The sequence below is a fragment of the Ovis canadensis genome, chromosome 13 (genome assembly GCF_042477335.2).
Source record: "Ovis canadensis isolate MfBH-ARS-UI-01 breed Bighorn chromosome 13, ARS-UI_OviCan_v2, whole genome shotgun sequence".
Lineage (NCBI taxonomy): Eukaryota > Metazoa > Chordata > Mammalia > Artiodactyla > Bovidae > Ovis > Ovis canadensis.
In genome coordinates, this window is record NC_091257.1 from 92245732 (window position 1) to 92260395 (window position 14664).

General features: G+C 52.0%; 1 protein-coding gene across 1 annotated transcript in view; it reads right to left on the reverse strand.

Annotated features, from left to right (window-relative positions):
• The window catches only part of PREX1 (phosphatidylinositol-3,4,5-trisphosphate dependent Rac exchange factor 1), a 178537-nt gene that overhangs the window by 46697 nt on the left and 117176 nt on the right, over positions 1 to 14664 (reverse strand). Inside the window, exons 7-10 of the mRNA XM_069548769.1 lie at positions 13582 to 13715; positions 7679 to 7797; positions 6942 to 7091; positions 6405 to 6552 (exon numbers count right to left, since the gene is read on the reverse strand). Of these exons, the coding sequence (XP_069404870.1) occupies positions 6405 to 6552; positions 6942 to 7091; positions 7679 to 7797; positions 13582 to 13715 (551 nt within the window). The remainder of the gene's footprint in view (positions 1 to 6404; positions 6553 to 6941; positions 7092 to 7678; positions 7798 to 13581; positions 13716 to 14664) is intronic.

A 14664-nucleotide genomic window follows, 5' to 3' on the forward strand; every position in this document is an offset into this window, starting at 1 on the left:
GGATGGATGGAAGGATGGATGGAAGGATGGATGGATAGAAGGATGGATGGATGGATGGATGGATGGATGGATGGATGGATGGATGGAAGAAGGATGGAAGGATGGAAGATGGATGGATGGATGTAAGGATGGAAGATGGATGGATGGAAGGATCGATGGATGGATAGGTGGATGGATGGATGGATATAAGGATGGATGGATGGAAGGATAGATGGATGGATGGATGGATGGAAGGATGGATGGATGGATGGAAGGATGGATGGATGGAAGGATGGAAGGATGGAAGGATCGATGGATGGATGGATGGGTGGATGGATGGAAGGATGGTAGGATGGATGGATGGATGGATGGAAGGATGGATGGATGGAAGGATGGATGGAAGGATGGATGGAAGGATGGATGGATAGAAGGATGGATGGATGGATGGAAGGATGGGTGGATGGATGGAAGGATGGAAGGATGGATGGGTGGGTGGATAGAAGGATGGATAGAAGGATGGATGGATGGAAGGATGGATGGAAGGATGGATGGATGGATAGAAGGATGGAAGGATGGATGGATGGATAGAAGGATGGAAGGATGGAAGGGTGGATGGATGGAAGGCTGGATGGATGGAAGGATGGATAGATGGATGGATGGAAGGATGGATGGAAGGATGGATGGATGGATGGATGGATGGATGGATGGATGGATGGAAGGCTGGATGGAAGGATGGAGGAATGAGAGCATGGACACGTGAGTGGACAAATGAATGAAAAGTGAGTAGATCACTGGATGATCCGACTGATAAATGACATCGTGGCTGGGGAGATTAGTGGGTAGGTGGGTGGAGGAAGCATGAATGGATGGCTGAATCGTAAGTGGAGAGACTTATGGTAGATGGGGGGTGGGTGGGAGATGGACGATGGCTGGATGGGTGAACAGACAGAAGGAATGAAGAAACCAATAAGCAGGAAGAAATAAGGACCCAGAAAGATGATTGCAGAGAGTCAGGAGAGACAACCAGCTCATGCCGTCCTCCCTCTGAAAACCCTCCAAAGAGCCGCCTAGTTACTCCCAAAAAACATCTGAATTCTGCGCACACGATGCCAAGGCCCCGCGTGAACTGTCCCCTCATCTCTGTTCTTTCACTCACTCTGCTTTACCGCACTCACCACCTTCCCCCGCTTACAAAACACGCCAGACTCACGCTTGCCTCGGGGCCTTTGCACTTGCTGTTCCTGCTGCCAAGACACACCATTCCCCAGCTCTTCACAGAGCCCTTCTCTTTCATCTTTAGGTCTCAGCTCAGATATCACCTCCTTGAAGAAGTCTTCCCCGACCACCTCATCAAAACACCCCACCCCCACACAAACCACCCCATCTTTCAGTTTTACTTCCTTTTCAGCACTCATCACTGGAGCCGTACTCTTTACAGATTTATGGATGCGTTTATCAGCCATCTCCCAGAACCAGAACGTCATCTCCATGCTGATGGAGACCCGTTGTCTAATTCACAGATCTACGCCCCCAGCACCTGGAAGAGGAGCCCAAGCACAGCAGGGCCCAGTAACCTCGTGAACAACTGAAGGAATGAGCCAGGCAACAAGAAGGAACATTCTGGGGGAAGCAGGAAGGCCTCAGCAAGAAAGATGTGCTCACAAGCCCAGAGGAAATGAGACAAATCCAACGTGACTACCCAGCAGGGCAGGGGCTCAGCCAGACCCCAGGTCCCAGGTCTCGGAGGAGTGTTTAGGGCTCCATGCAGAGCTCAGCCCAGTGGAAGTCAGCAGGAAAAGGGAGAGCTGGGGACGCGAGGCAATCTGTACTCAATGAAAGCGGGTGGCAGTTGGCCAGAGCACGGAGCTTATCGAAACCAGCTGTTCCGCCTCCAATTACAGGGCCAGAGGGGAGCAGGGCTATTTTTAGCTTTCCAGCATTTGGCGGAGCAAAGACCTGCCTTGTGTGTAGGTAGTGGGGTGTGCCGAGGCACTCAGGGAGCCCCAGCGCAGGCCAAGGAGGGCGCAGACGAAACAGATCTATCCTGCGGAGCCCCGAGTGGGGAAGAGATTGTTCTGAGTCCTGCCCTCCCGCAGCCCTATTCCCCAAGTCCCTAAAATCAGAGGCAGAAAGAAAGCTGCCGGCAGCTGCGGAAGGCGAACAGATGTGGAGTGCCCACTCTTGGAAGCTGAGACTCGGCTACCAGCTGCCCACCAGCTGTCCCCTCGGGGGCCACCTCTGGCCCGAACTGGCGGCCCTGCGGCCAGGGTGGGGGAGAGACAGGAAGCTCCCTGCAGCAGCTGCTAGCGCAGAAAAAGGCAGCCCAGACGACAGAGGAGCCGAGACCCAGCTTTCTGCCCTGAGTTGAGTCTCGACCTTTTTTGAGGATCAATTTGCTGGGCAGATTTGGGCAAATCGCTGTCCCTCTCTGGGCCTCCAAAGGGTCCATCTGGCAAGCGGTTCATTCAGGGACCCTCTGGATTTTGTCAGTAATTTTCGAATCACACTGAATCTTGAGCTGGGATCCAGGGTTCAAAACCAGACATCATTCACCTCTAATGCAGGGACCCTGACCTCTCGTAAATGAGTAAAAAGGTCCAGGTGGAAACTCTGCTGAGCCAGCCAGCACTTCTGGAGATGGCAGCCACTCAGGGCGGCCAACCGTGTCCAAATGGGGAGACTAAAGCATCTTATGACTTTTCAAGAGAAGCCAGAAATCCAGCATTTCCTGTGAAATCTCCCAACTGTTAAATGTGGATATTGAACACCAAGTTTTATGGAAAACACGTCTGCAAAGCGCACTGGGTCAGCGGGGCATCGTCTGCCTCCACGGGGGTGCAGGGAAGAGAGTGCAGGCAGGAGGATCAGCCTCTGGGTGAGAAGTAAGGAAGCCAGCAGTCCACCAGCTGGGGGGAGCCAGGGCACGAGGAGCAGCAAGATGCAGTCTTCCAGAAAGACGTAACTGGAGGCAGGGTGGGGGCCGCGGTGGACGCAGGGGGCAGATCGGCCTACGTGGGCAGGAGCTGGAGATTCACGGAACAGGGGCCTAGCTGAGAGTTAGCATGCATCAGCCTTCATCGCTCTTCCTTCCTGCCCCGTTATATCATGCACCCAGTAAACATGGATTTCACCTACTGTATGTCAAATCCAAGGCTGGGCATCGGGGATACACAGGTACACCTTGGCAATCTTCCCAGGAAAGTCCCTGAGCTGAGACCCAGTGTCCACTCACTCTCAGTGCAAGAATCCCATTTCTCTTGCTCATCTGCTCCACAACCTTGAGCTCCATGAGGGCAGGAACTGGGGGTCGGGGGCAGGGGGTTATGTTCACCCCTGTGACTCCACGGTCTGAAATGCTTCTGGGGGGTGTCTGCAGCAATGCCTGGCGAGTCATTATTTATCACCTACTATGTACTGAGCGGGCCTCCTTGGTGGCTCAGGGGTAAAGAATTCGCCTGCCAACACAGGAGGTGCGGGTATCTTGATCCCTGTGCTGAGAAGATCCCCTGGAGAAGGAAATGGCAACCCACTCCAGTATTCCTGCCTGGGGAATCCCATGGACAGAGGAGCCTGGCAGGCTACAGTCCATGGGGTCACAGAAGGGCTGGACGTGACTGAGCGACTTACTGCAGTCGTGCACTGATAATGGCAGTGAACCCTCAGTGTCACGTGAAGGTTAAAGGGCACGGCCACGTGGCCGCACCTGGAGCGGAGAAAGGCTGCTTGGCCATGTCCCTAGGGCTCCTGGTTCCTTCCACCTGAGGGGACCTGGGTCCCGGCCGCGAAGAAAGAGGACCACGGCCCCGGGCTGGGGGCAGAGCAAAGCCGTGCAGAGAGGTGAGTTCCATTAGCACGATGATAAACAGTCATCAGCCCTGGCCCTGTTTCAAATGGGCAATGAAAGAAATCTCCCTAATCCTTCCTAAGGAGACAGAACACTGCTGAAGCTCTAATCACAGACCAGTTATCCCATCCGGCTGGGCTAAGCTCTCCGAAGGGTTCGGCAAGGGGCAGGGAGGGCCTCTGACCCTGGGGGGCCAGAAGCACACCTCTCCTAAGAGAAAAACCTCTTTCCTTGCCCAGGGATTAGGGGATTAGCTGATGCAGACCAGCCAGGCTGCCCCTTCCGGGCTTCCCGCAGGTCTCGGGCCCACACTCACCCCTCCAGAGAGCCTCCCAGGGAACACGGAGCGGGGTCCCTCATCTGAGGGCAAGTCCCGACTCAAAGGCATCACTGCCACCTCTCAGGGTCCCGATGACCCCTCAGACCCCCTGGTTGCTGCCAGGCAAATCGTAAGCCTCAGGCCGTGACCCCTACCCCACCCCCCACCCCAGCTTCATACTGTCTCCAACCGCTCATCCAACAACCTTTCAATATCTGTCAATATGCAGATGTCTACGGGGCATCTCAGCCTTATTAAAACGTCCAAACCTCGGTTCCAAGTCTCTGCACCTTTCCCCACCTGGCTTCCGTCACCGCACTCACCCGCCTGCCTCCCACCTCTCTGCCAGCTTCCTCCATCTCCTTTGATAGCTGCTCCTCCTCCCCAGGGCCCAGTCAGTCCCTACCTCATTTCTTTCCTGCCCTCTTTCTACTCATCCCCTTGTGGATTTCATTCAGTTTCATGACTTTGAAAACCATCTAAATGCCCACATGCCCTGCACTTAGGTCTCTAATCCAGACTTTTCTCTCTGAGTCAAGATTTCATATCCACCTAACAAGTAGACATCTCCATCTGGGGGCCAGTCTCTATATGAGCATCCAAACATCCCCTGGGCTGTACCCCCACCCCCTGAAACCTCCCTGCATCTCCCCCACAACTTCTCAGCAAGCAGCCATCCATCCTTCCAAGTACTCATAATCCTTAATTCCCTTCTTCCCTCACCCTGTCAGCAAATGCCATCACCTTCAAGATGACCCAGAATGTGACATTTGCCCCCATCTTCACGGTGACCACCCTAGACCAAGTCGCCTCTCCGAGCCTGGTCTATGACAACAGAATAATTCCAGCAGCTTTTATCCCAGGCTTCCCCAAAAGCTTTGCAGAAGCAAGTAGGGTGAAAGTTGATGAATTATAAACAGAACCCCAGCCTCACAGGCAAGCTTCTCTCCCCATTAGCTTTGTGAGGCCCCAGGCATTCTCCTACCCTCTCCAGAGCGTGACCACCAGGTCTAACACACAGTGGGGCCTGGAAGCAACAGGATGGTTTTATAGGGACTCCAATTCTTCCTCTGCGTCTCCCAGTCCCCAGCCCGCTCCCCCAGGTGAATAAGATTTAAACCTGGGTTTAGGATCCAATCCCAAATCACCTGCATTCTGGCCCTTTGATCCTCGGTTATAAAACAGGAGCAGGGGCAATAAGATTTTATTATTAGGAAATAATGTAGTTCCCAAACAGAGAAATTGGAGGCCCTAACTACTGAAAGCCATAGGGGACCTCCCTCCCGTTACGGATCTCCGGAAGGGAGGTCTTACCAGACACCCACCCAGCAAGCACCTCTATCTGACTTCCAGCCTCTAAAGCTGTGAGAAAATACATCTCTGATGTTTCAGCTGCCCAGACTCTGGGACTTCGTTAGGGCATCTGAACAGACTAATTCAAAGGTCTGCATCTGCTCTTCCAGCCCTCCCAAAATCTTTGAAATCAACTCTCTGCATTAAATACCTCTCTGCTTGACATAGCTACAGGGGCCTTTCTTTGCTTAAATGCTGCTGCTGCTGCTGCTGCTGCTGCTGCTGCTGCTAAGTCGCTTCAGTTGTGTCCAACTCTGTGCAATCCCATAGACGGCAGCCCACCAGGTCCCTGGGATTCTCAGGCAAGAACACTGGAGTGGGTTGCCATTTCCTTCTCCAGTGCATGAAAGTGAAGTTGCTCAGTCGCATCGGCTCCTTGCAACCCCATGGACTGCAGCCTACCAGGCTCCTCCGTCCATGGGATTTTCCAGGCAAGAGTGCTGGAGTGGGGTGCCATCGCCTTCTCCGGCTTAAATGCTAGAGCAGCGTTTTTCAATCCAGGGTGGGCAACCCACTCGTAGTGTGTGAAAGCAATTTTATGGGTCTCAGCAGTATTTTTGAAATGAAGAAATGAGTAGAGCAGAATAGACACAAATTCTTGTAGAGTGTACCAAGCACAGCAAATTCTGTGAAACTTTGGCTTCGAGCATACAATTAATGGATTGTATGTGTGTACCTGGTCTCAATATCAACCTTGCATTTTGCAGTGAGCTGTGGTCAAAAACATTCGAAAGACCTCATAAGGGGACCTCACTACGCTTGACCTCCAAGGGCTGTTCCATAAGGATTTAGGGTGCTTGGGTGGCTCTGCCCAGGGGGGCTCCTGGGGGAAGGGGCAGAGCTGGGAAGAGCCAGGAGCATGCAGCCGAGGCCCAGGGCCCCAGGGGAGGGCAGGGCGGAGGCACTCACTTGCCCAGGAAGCACTTGGGAACGGTGCTCAGCTTTCTGCGACGGTCCTTGATCAGGTTCACCTTCTTGTTCATCATCATGTGGTACAGCTTCTCCCCCTTCTCCGCGATCATGACGTAGGCGTCACGCTCCATGCCCAGCTTCAGGCCTGCGGAGGAAACACATCAGCACCAAGCGCTAGGGAACCGAGGGAACAAGCCTGTGGATCCCGAAAACCTGTCTCCAGCTGACCCCCAACTACTGCCAAGAATCCCAGGATGACCAACCACATTGGCACAACCTTGGGCAAGTCTCCTCCATTAGCCCTCAGTCTTCCCATCTGTCTAGTGGGCTAAACCAGATAAGCTGAGCTCACACCAAGTTATCACAGTCCCAGAGCTCTTACCCCTTCAAAGACCTGCTTTTTGGCAGATGGCCCCTATCTCTCTGGAAAGGACCCTACACCCTGTCCCCAGCACAGCTCTCACTCGACAGGAGGGATCAGACTGGGGGAAGCCATATACGCTCCCGGATCTGGGAAAGCCCCCGGCCACGCACTCTCGCGCTGCTCCCGCTCGCGGATGATGGCGTCCAGCCACTTCTGCTTCTCCTCCGCCGTCTTGGCCATGCAGACAAACCACTTGTTCTTGGCCGTGTTGTGGATCTTCCAGCCGTTGGTGACGGTGTAGCCGTTGCTGTGATAATCAGCTAGCGGGGGCAGGAGGCAAAGGGAGGGGGTCAGCAAGGACTCAGCCATACAACTCAACATTCATCATTATACGTTTATGAGTGAGGTCATGGGACCAGCCCTGCCTGCTCCAGAAAGACAGGGCGGTGGAGACCTCAATGGGATCGGGTTTGGGGGTTGAACTTACCATCCTTCAAATGCTCCCTCTCCTATCTCTCCTCTGGTGGGCAAGGAAGACCTGCCCGTAAAGAAGTCTCCCCTGGTGCTTCCCTGCCTCCTTGCCCATCTCCTTCGTGCACTTTAGGCTGCTTAAAACCCTAGTGCAGGGGCTTCCCTGATGGTCCAGTGGTTAAGAACCCGGCCGTCAATGTAGGGGACCTGGTTTGGATCCCTAGTCTGGGAAGATTTCACATGCCATGGGCCACCTAAGCTGCTGTGTGCCGTAACTACTGAGCCTGTGCTTGAGTCCAGGAGCCGCAACTACTGAGCCCAGCAGCTGCAACTACCGAAGCCCGTGTTCTGCAACAAGAGGAGCCACCACCATGAGAAACCCACGCAGCACAACGAGGGGGGCGCTGGGCCCAGGCAGGGCAAGGGTGAGGCCTACCTGTCCCGTCCTCCACGTTCTCCACCTCCATGACCTCAGTGTTGATTCGACCCCGGAAGATGTACAAGGAGCCATTGATGGATTTGGTCCTCTTGGTGGATTTCTTGCCCCCAGTGACCCTGAAAGACAGCGGGAAGTCGGCGTCCCCTACCCATCCCCTCCCTGGGCCTCAGTCATCTTCAACAGAGTAATCGGGTGCAGGACAGTAACACAGAAGAATATCCAGGGACAGGAGCAGGGCAGGAACTGGCTCAGAAGTGTGGCGTTTTGGCTGGTGCCGGGGTGACTTGAGCAAGTCTCTTTTCCACTCTCAGCCACAGCTTCCTCATCTGAAAAATGGGCTAATAACCTTGCTGACTTCCCAGAGCTACTTTTGAGCCAATAGGAGATGTGGATGTGAAACCAATAAGGAGCAATAGAAACCCCACTCTTCTAAGGCTAGAAAATGGGTAGAGGCTGTCAGGGTGTCTAACAAACAGGAACTTCCTGAAATAAAACCAGAATGGAAAGGAACTCCATTTCTACACGGAGAAATCAATATCTACCTACCCATCACTGCTTCACTCGCTCACGTGAACTCACACACCCACGTAGTCACTTGACAAACCATCTGACCAGCACTTCCTCCAGGAAGGCTACCAAGGCAGGACTGGGGGCGTCACTCACCCATGCACTCAACAGGTGATCGAGAGAATACCTACTGGGCACTACTCTAGGTGCAGCAGGGAAGACATAGTCTCCGAGCAGGGAACAGGACGCAGTCTCTGAGACTACATCTTCCAATACAGGACGGCAGGAGGCACCCCCAAAGCTCTCCATCATTCCCCCTTCCGGTTCCTACCCCCTGCAAGATTAACCACTATCCTGATGTCTAACCTCTTGGATTCACTTTCCTGTTTTGGAACTTCACATTCATGGAATCACACGGGGTGATGGTGACGGACATTTGGGTTGGCTTCAGTCTGGCGCTGTGCCTTATGTTTTGGCACGTGTCTTATGAAGAACATACGTGCGCCTTTCTTTGGGTTCATCTACCTAGGAGTTGAATTGCTCAGTTATAAGGAATGCATGCAACTGGCTTTGGTAGATGCTGCCAAGCCACACCCCCAGTGGCATACAGACATTCCAGGTGCTCCACAGTCTCCATAACTGGTATTGAATTTCTCATTCTGGCCATTCTGGTGGCAGAGAAGAGTGTCTCTAATAAAGATTTCATCTGTATTTCCCTGGTGAGTAAAGAGGCTGAGCACTTTTTCATGTTTATTGCCCATCTGGTGTCTTCCATTTGTGAAATGACTGTCCCTTGACCATTTTTCTGTTGGGCTGTCTTTTTCTCAATGCTTTATAACAGTGCTCAGCAGATTTTCTTCTGAAAAGGAACCAGCGTGTAAACATTTTCAACTGGGTGGGCCAGATGGTCTCTGTTACAACTACTGAACTCAGCCCTTGAGGCATGAGTGCATTCACAAACAACACAAAAATGAATGGGCGTGGCTATCTGCCAATAAAACTTTATTTATAAAAATAGGCAAAAGGCCAAAATAGGCCTATATATTATGGATAGGAGTCCTTTGCAAAGTGATAGCGAAGATCTTCTCCTCTGTGGCCTGGGTTTTACTCTCTTCTTGATGTCTTTCGAGGAACAAAAGTTCTTAATTTTAATGTAGTCTGATAAATATATTTTCCCCTTATAATTATACTGTCTGTACAATTTAAAAATCTTTGCTTACCCCCTAGATCATGAAGACAGACTCCTATGCCTTCTTCTAGAAACTTTATTGTTTTGTTGTTCACATTTAAATCAATGACCCATCTGAAGTTGACTTTTGTATATGGTATGAAGGGTCAAGACTCATCTTCTTCCTGCTGGATATCAAACTGATCCAGCACCATATACTGAACCACTTTGGTACTTTTGTTGAAATTTAAATGACTGCTTTTACGTAGGTCTATTTCTGGACTCACTACTGCACTCCATTAATCTTATCTGATTTTACACCATTTTAACTACACTGTCTTAATTACAGCAGCTTCACAGCAAGCCTTGGTGTCAGTAATCAAGGTCTTCCATCGTTGTTCTCCTTCAAAACTGTCTTAGCTGTCTTTGTCTGTGTTTCCATGTAAACTTTAAAAATCATTTACGTACATAGACACACAACCTCCCTCCTGCAGTTTTTATCAGAATCACATTGAGGTTCTAGCCAACGTCTGATAAGAGAATGGAAAGCATCTGCTGGTGATGAGGGGTAAGGCAGGTCAGAATGAAGGACAGCTAAGACTCTGGCCTCAGAGCCTGAGTAAATGGTGGTGCCCTTTATTAGGAATGAAGAAAACTCAAGGAGAAAAAGGTCTGGAGCAGACGTTGCAATGAAAGGAGGAATCCTGGAACTTCCCTGGCGGTCCAATGGTTACGATTCCACGCTCCCAACGAAGAGGGCACAGGTTTGATCCCTGGTCAGGGAACTAAGATCCCACATGCCGCATGGTGCGGCCTACATAAAATGAAGAATCTTGTTTTAGACCCAAGTGAAGTGTGAGCTGTGTGTGACAAAACCAAGGGAAGACACGGTTTTAGATTTCTCCCACTTTATACACCCTGTACCAGGCACCATTCTAACCACCTTACGTGTTTTATCTTAATCTGTAAAAACAACCTCAGATGGAGATGGAGAGTGCTTTCACCCCCACTAAACAGATAGAAAAACAGAGGCAGGCGGCAGCGTCTCTGCATCTGTAACCACTGCACAATGCTGACGCCTCCATGATCTGAAACCAGCAGTTGAGACAATGAGACTTAGCTCTCCTGTGCCGTTTCCTCTTCTGAAGAACGGGGAGGCAGGTTTTTAAAACTCTCCCTTTCACTTCTGACACCCGAGAAGCCTCTATTTTTTTTTTTTTTTTGGCCACCTGGGTCCTAGTTGCAGCAGGCAGGATCTTCGCTGTATCTTGGGGAATCTTTCATTGCAATTTGCGGACTCTGTAGCTGAGGCACACGAGGTTAGTTTCCCCTCCGCATAGGGGATCTTAGTTCCCCAACCAGGGATGGAACCTGCGTCCCCTGCATTGAAAGGCGGATTCCGAAGCACTGGACCACCAGGGAAGTCCTGAACAGCCTCCAGTTTTGAATCAGACCAGAAGCACTCTTGAGTCAGAGACCTCTCCTGACCCATGACCCAGACTGGTGGTGCCTGGCAAAGACATAACCAGAGGCAGACAGCTACCAGCGTCGGGCGTTTCCTGGGACCACATCAGAGTCAGGCCGGGAGCTCCATCCGCCACTGACGGCCCCAAGACCTCTCAGGGCCCAGCCCTCGGGCTCCTGACCCAGTGCAGGAAAGGTGGCAGCCTGCCAGCTTCTCCCGGGTGATGTGTGCCCTCTGCCTCCAGCCGGCCCCATTCACTCGAAAGCCTGAGGCCGGAAATGTCATTACAAGAGCTCCTGTGGCCACAGGGCCGGCCCCAGAAGGCCCCCTGGGGGTCCAGCCCCACCAGCATCAGCTGCTATAGCTCCAGCGGAGGAAGGGCCCACACAGGGGTGGCTGAAGCCTGAGCAAACTTGGCCCAGGCTGGGGGCCCACGGGGGCCTGAAGGGACGTGCTGTTTTCTAAATCCCAGGTTCTGGGAAAAGGGCCTGCCTCATACGGCCTGGGGAGGTGCTGCAGGCGGGGCTATGGGTGGATGCTGGCAGTGGCCTTGGCATCGCCGAAGGAGGACTCTCAGGATGGCCCCAGTGAGGACAGGCAGGGCGCAAGGCAGGAGGAGAGGGCAGCGTTGATGGAGGGACAGGAGGACACGTGAGTAGCAGACAGACCAAGGGAGTGAGCGGGAAGAAAACATCAGTGAGAAAGAGACACGTGGCCCAGCCACGCAGAGACAGTGAGGAAGGACATGGAGGCCTCTGACCAGAAGGAGCAAGCCCCAGAACAAGGAGGGAAGGGGGCAGAGGGAGGGGCCTGTGGCTGAAGTGCCTACTCTGTGCTAAAGCTGCACTGACGGGATCACACTGAATAGGAACTCGTCACTTGTGGGGGTTAACAGTAACAGCAGCTACTCGCTCTGGGCACTTACTATGCACCAAGCAAACTTAACAAGTTTGTCCTTCAAAATGGCTCTGCGGGGTACAGGATAATTCAACCTATTCCACAGATGAGGAAACTGAAGCACAGAGGCCAAGTCACGGAGCTAGAGAAATAATAAGGAACTCGGCTCTTAACCAAACACTATTGTAACTCTTTTTTAAATCAACCCCATTTTACAGAAGAGAAAACTAAGGCTCAGAGAGGTCAGACTGCTGAAGGAGGATGATGAGAAGCTTCCTCACGCCCACACTGAACACCCCTCACTCATCCTGTGGAATGGTTCCTCACCACAGGAGGAACCTTAGGAGGCCAGCAGAATCAGACAAGGAAAATGAGGCTCAGGGAGACAGTAAGTGAGAAGCCCAGAACCACGAAGGAAAGCGGAGGTGATGCTGAGAGCAGGGCGCAGATCTGGACCTCCCCTCAGCCCTAGCCTTTGCTAGATAAAAGAATAAAGAAGCCTCTGGCAAGTCACGATTTCGTCCCTGAAGAAACGTAGCAGGAAGAAGTTTCATTCAAGAAGGGCTGCACTGGTCAGTTGTGACGGTCTTCTACCTCCTCAGCGAGAAAACCAAAAGGCAGGGATTCTCCTGGCCCACCAACCTCCCCACCCACTCGTCCACCCAACCGTCCACTCATGCCCCACCCCTCCGTCTCCAAACTTTCCCTCTGTCCACTCACTCATTCACCTCCCATCAACTCAACCATCCAATCACCCAACCTCCCACACCAGGGCCTAGCCACTCTGGCAGCTACCAAACAAACATTCTTCAACATACCCATCCAACAGACCATCTATCCACCAATTCGAAACCTCCACCATCCACCCAGCCTCCCAATTTTATGACCATCCAGCCATCCATCCATCTACCCATTTACTTATAAAGGCCCCAACTCACCTTTCATCTAAACACACCTCTGCCAGCCCACCATGTCTTCATATCCATTCTCCAACGACCCAAACATAGATTCCCCCAACCAACTATCTATCCCTCCATCCAGCCAGCTCCTAAACTCCAACCACTCACTCACTCATCTACTCACTCATCCGTCCACCGATCAGTTCATACACACATCCACAAGCACTGCCTCCCGGCCTCCCTTCACCTACACCCATTAATCCCCCAAACTTCCAGCTACGCATCCATCCCTCCTCCCGTTTGCCCACACATCCTACCAAACATCCATCCCCATCGGTCTACCGCTCATCCAGCCGTCCATTCACTCTACGAAGTTTAAGAAGCTCCAATGAAAGAAACAAGGATGACAAAGACACTATGTTTCCCTCAAAAAACTGTAACAGGAGAAGGACCCCCTCCCCTCAAACCATCTATCTTTGGATCTTAGAATCACAGGATGCGAGTGCCACAAAAAAATCTCCAAACTCCATGACCGCCTCAATCTACACTGTCCACTACAGCAGCCACAAGCCATACATGACTACCGAGCACTTAAAAGGTCGCTAGCACAAACTGAGACGTGCTGTAAGCGTAACAGACACACTAGATTTTGAAGCTTTAGCGTACATTTTTCTAAAAGAATGCAAAATATCTATTCACTCAATTTTTTAAACTGATTAGGTAGAATAATAATATTTGGGGATATACCGGGGTAAATAAAATATATTATTTAAATTCATTCCACCTACCTCTTTTTGCTTTTCTAAATGCGACTACTAGAAAATTTTAAATAACCTATATTCCTGGAGAATACTGATCGAGAACAAATCCCTCAACTTGGAGAAAAGGGAGGCCCAGCGGCCCTAGGGGGAAACTGTCAAGAGTGCAACCGGATCCCAGCCTGGCCCCGCCTCCAGCCACTCACCTGGATTTCCGCTTGCAATAGACCAGCAGGTTGTCGAAGAGGAAGAAAGCTCTCTCCTGGATGTTGCCCGCAGAGATTTTTAACAAAGTCCCTTGCAGGAGGAGCTGGGTGCAGATGTCGGTGAGGTTGGAGCCCTAGGAGAGCAATGGGGCGAGGGTGCAGGGCATGAGCTGGTGAATCCAGGACAGCCCTTGGGAATACCCCTCTTTGTTCCCAGAGACAGACCTGCCCCTGCCTCCCTCACACCCCCAAAATCTCAGTGCACCACTGGAGGTGAGCAGACAGAAACCTAGTACCACCCGATCGAAGGCTTCCCTCTGGGGCATGTGCCAGAATAATGCTGGTGGGAGCATACAGAGACGACCGCTGCTCAGAGAGGGGCCCTGGGACCTGGAGAGGTGGAAGGACTCACTCACCCCACACGGCCCAGGCTGTGTTTTGTTATAGGTTTTGCTGTGTTTTGTTTGGTTGGGTTTTTTGCCAATCCCCTTCCCGCTTATTTATTTGCGTCTTGTTACTTTATTCCCTCCATGAGGATGCCACCTCTGGGACTTCTCTGGTGGTCCAGCAGCTAAGACACCAAGCTCCCCACGCAAGGGGTCCAGGTTCGTGCCCTGGTCGGGGAACTAGATCCTACATGCCGCAACTAAGAGTTCGCATACCACACCTAAAGCTCCTGCGTGCCGCAAGACCGAGAACAGCCAAGTAAATACATAAACGTTTTTTAAATACTGGCAGAATTCACTATGTACATATAAAGAATGCCACTTTCCTAAGCACGGAAGCATTATCAAGCATCTATCAACCATCTGCCACTGTACTTCTAGCCCCTCCCACACACTCAGGCACACAGTAGGTGCTCAACAAATGCTTGCAGAACAAGTGACCAACCCCACCAGGGGGTGAACACCACCAGGGGAAGGATTCTGAGAGCACTGGGGATGCGAGAAGAGATGGGAACCGTTTCTGAATTCTACCTGGTCATCTGTGCTAAATAACCAAGATGCTGGGTGTGCGTGGGGTGCACTGAACCTTCGTGGGGCTCAAGCAGTGTGGTCAGGAAAGGCACAGGGGAGGCCTGGG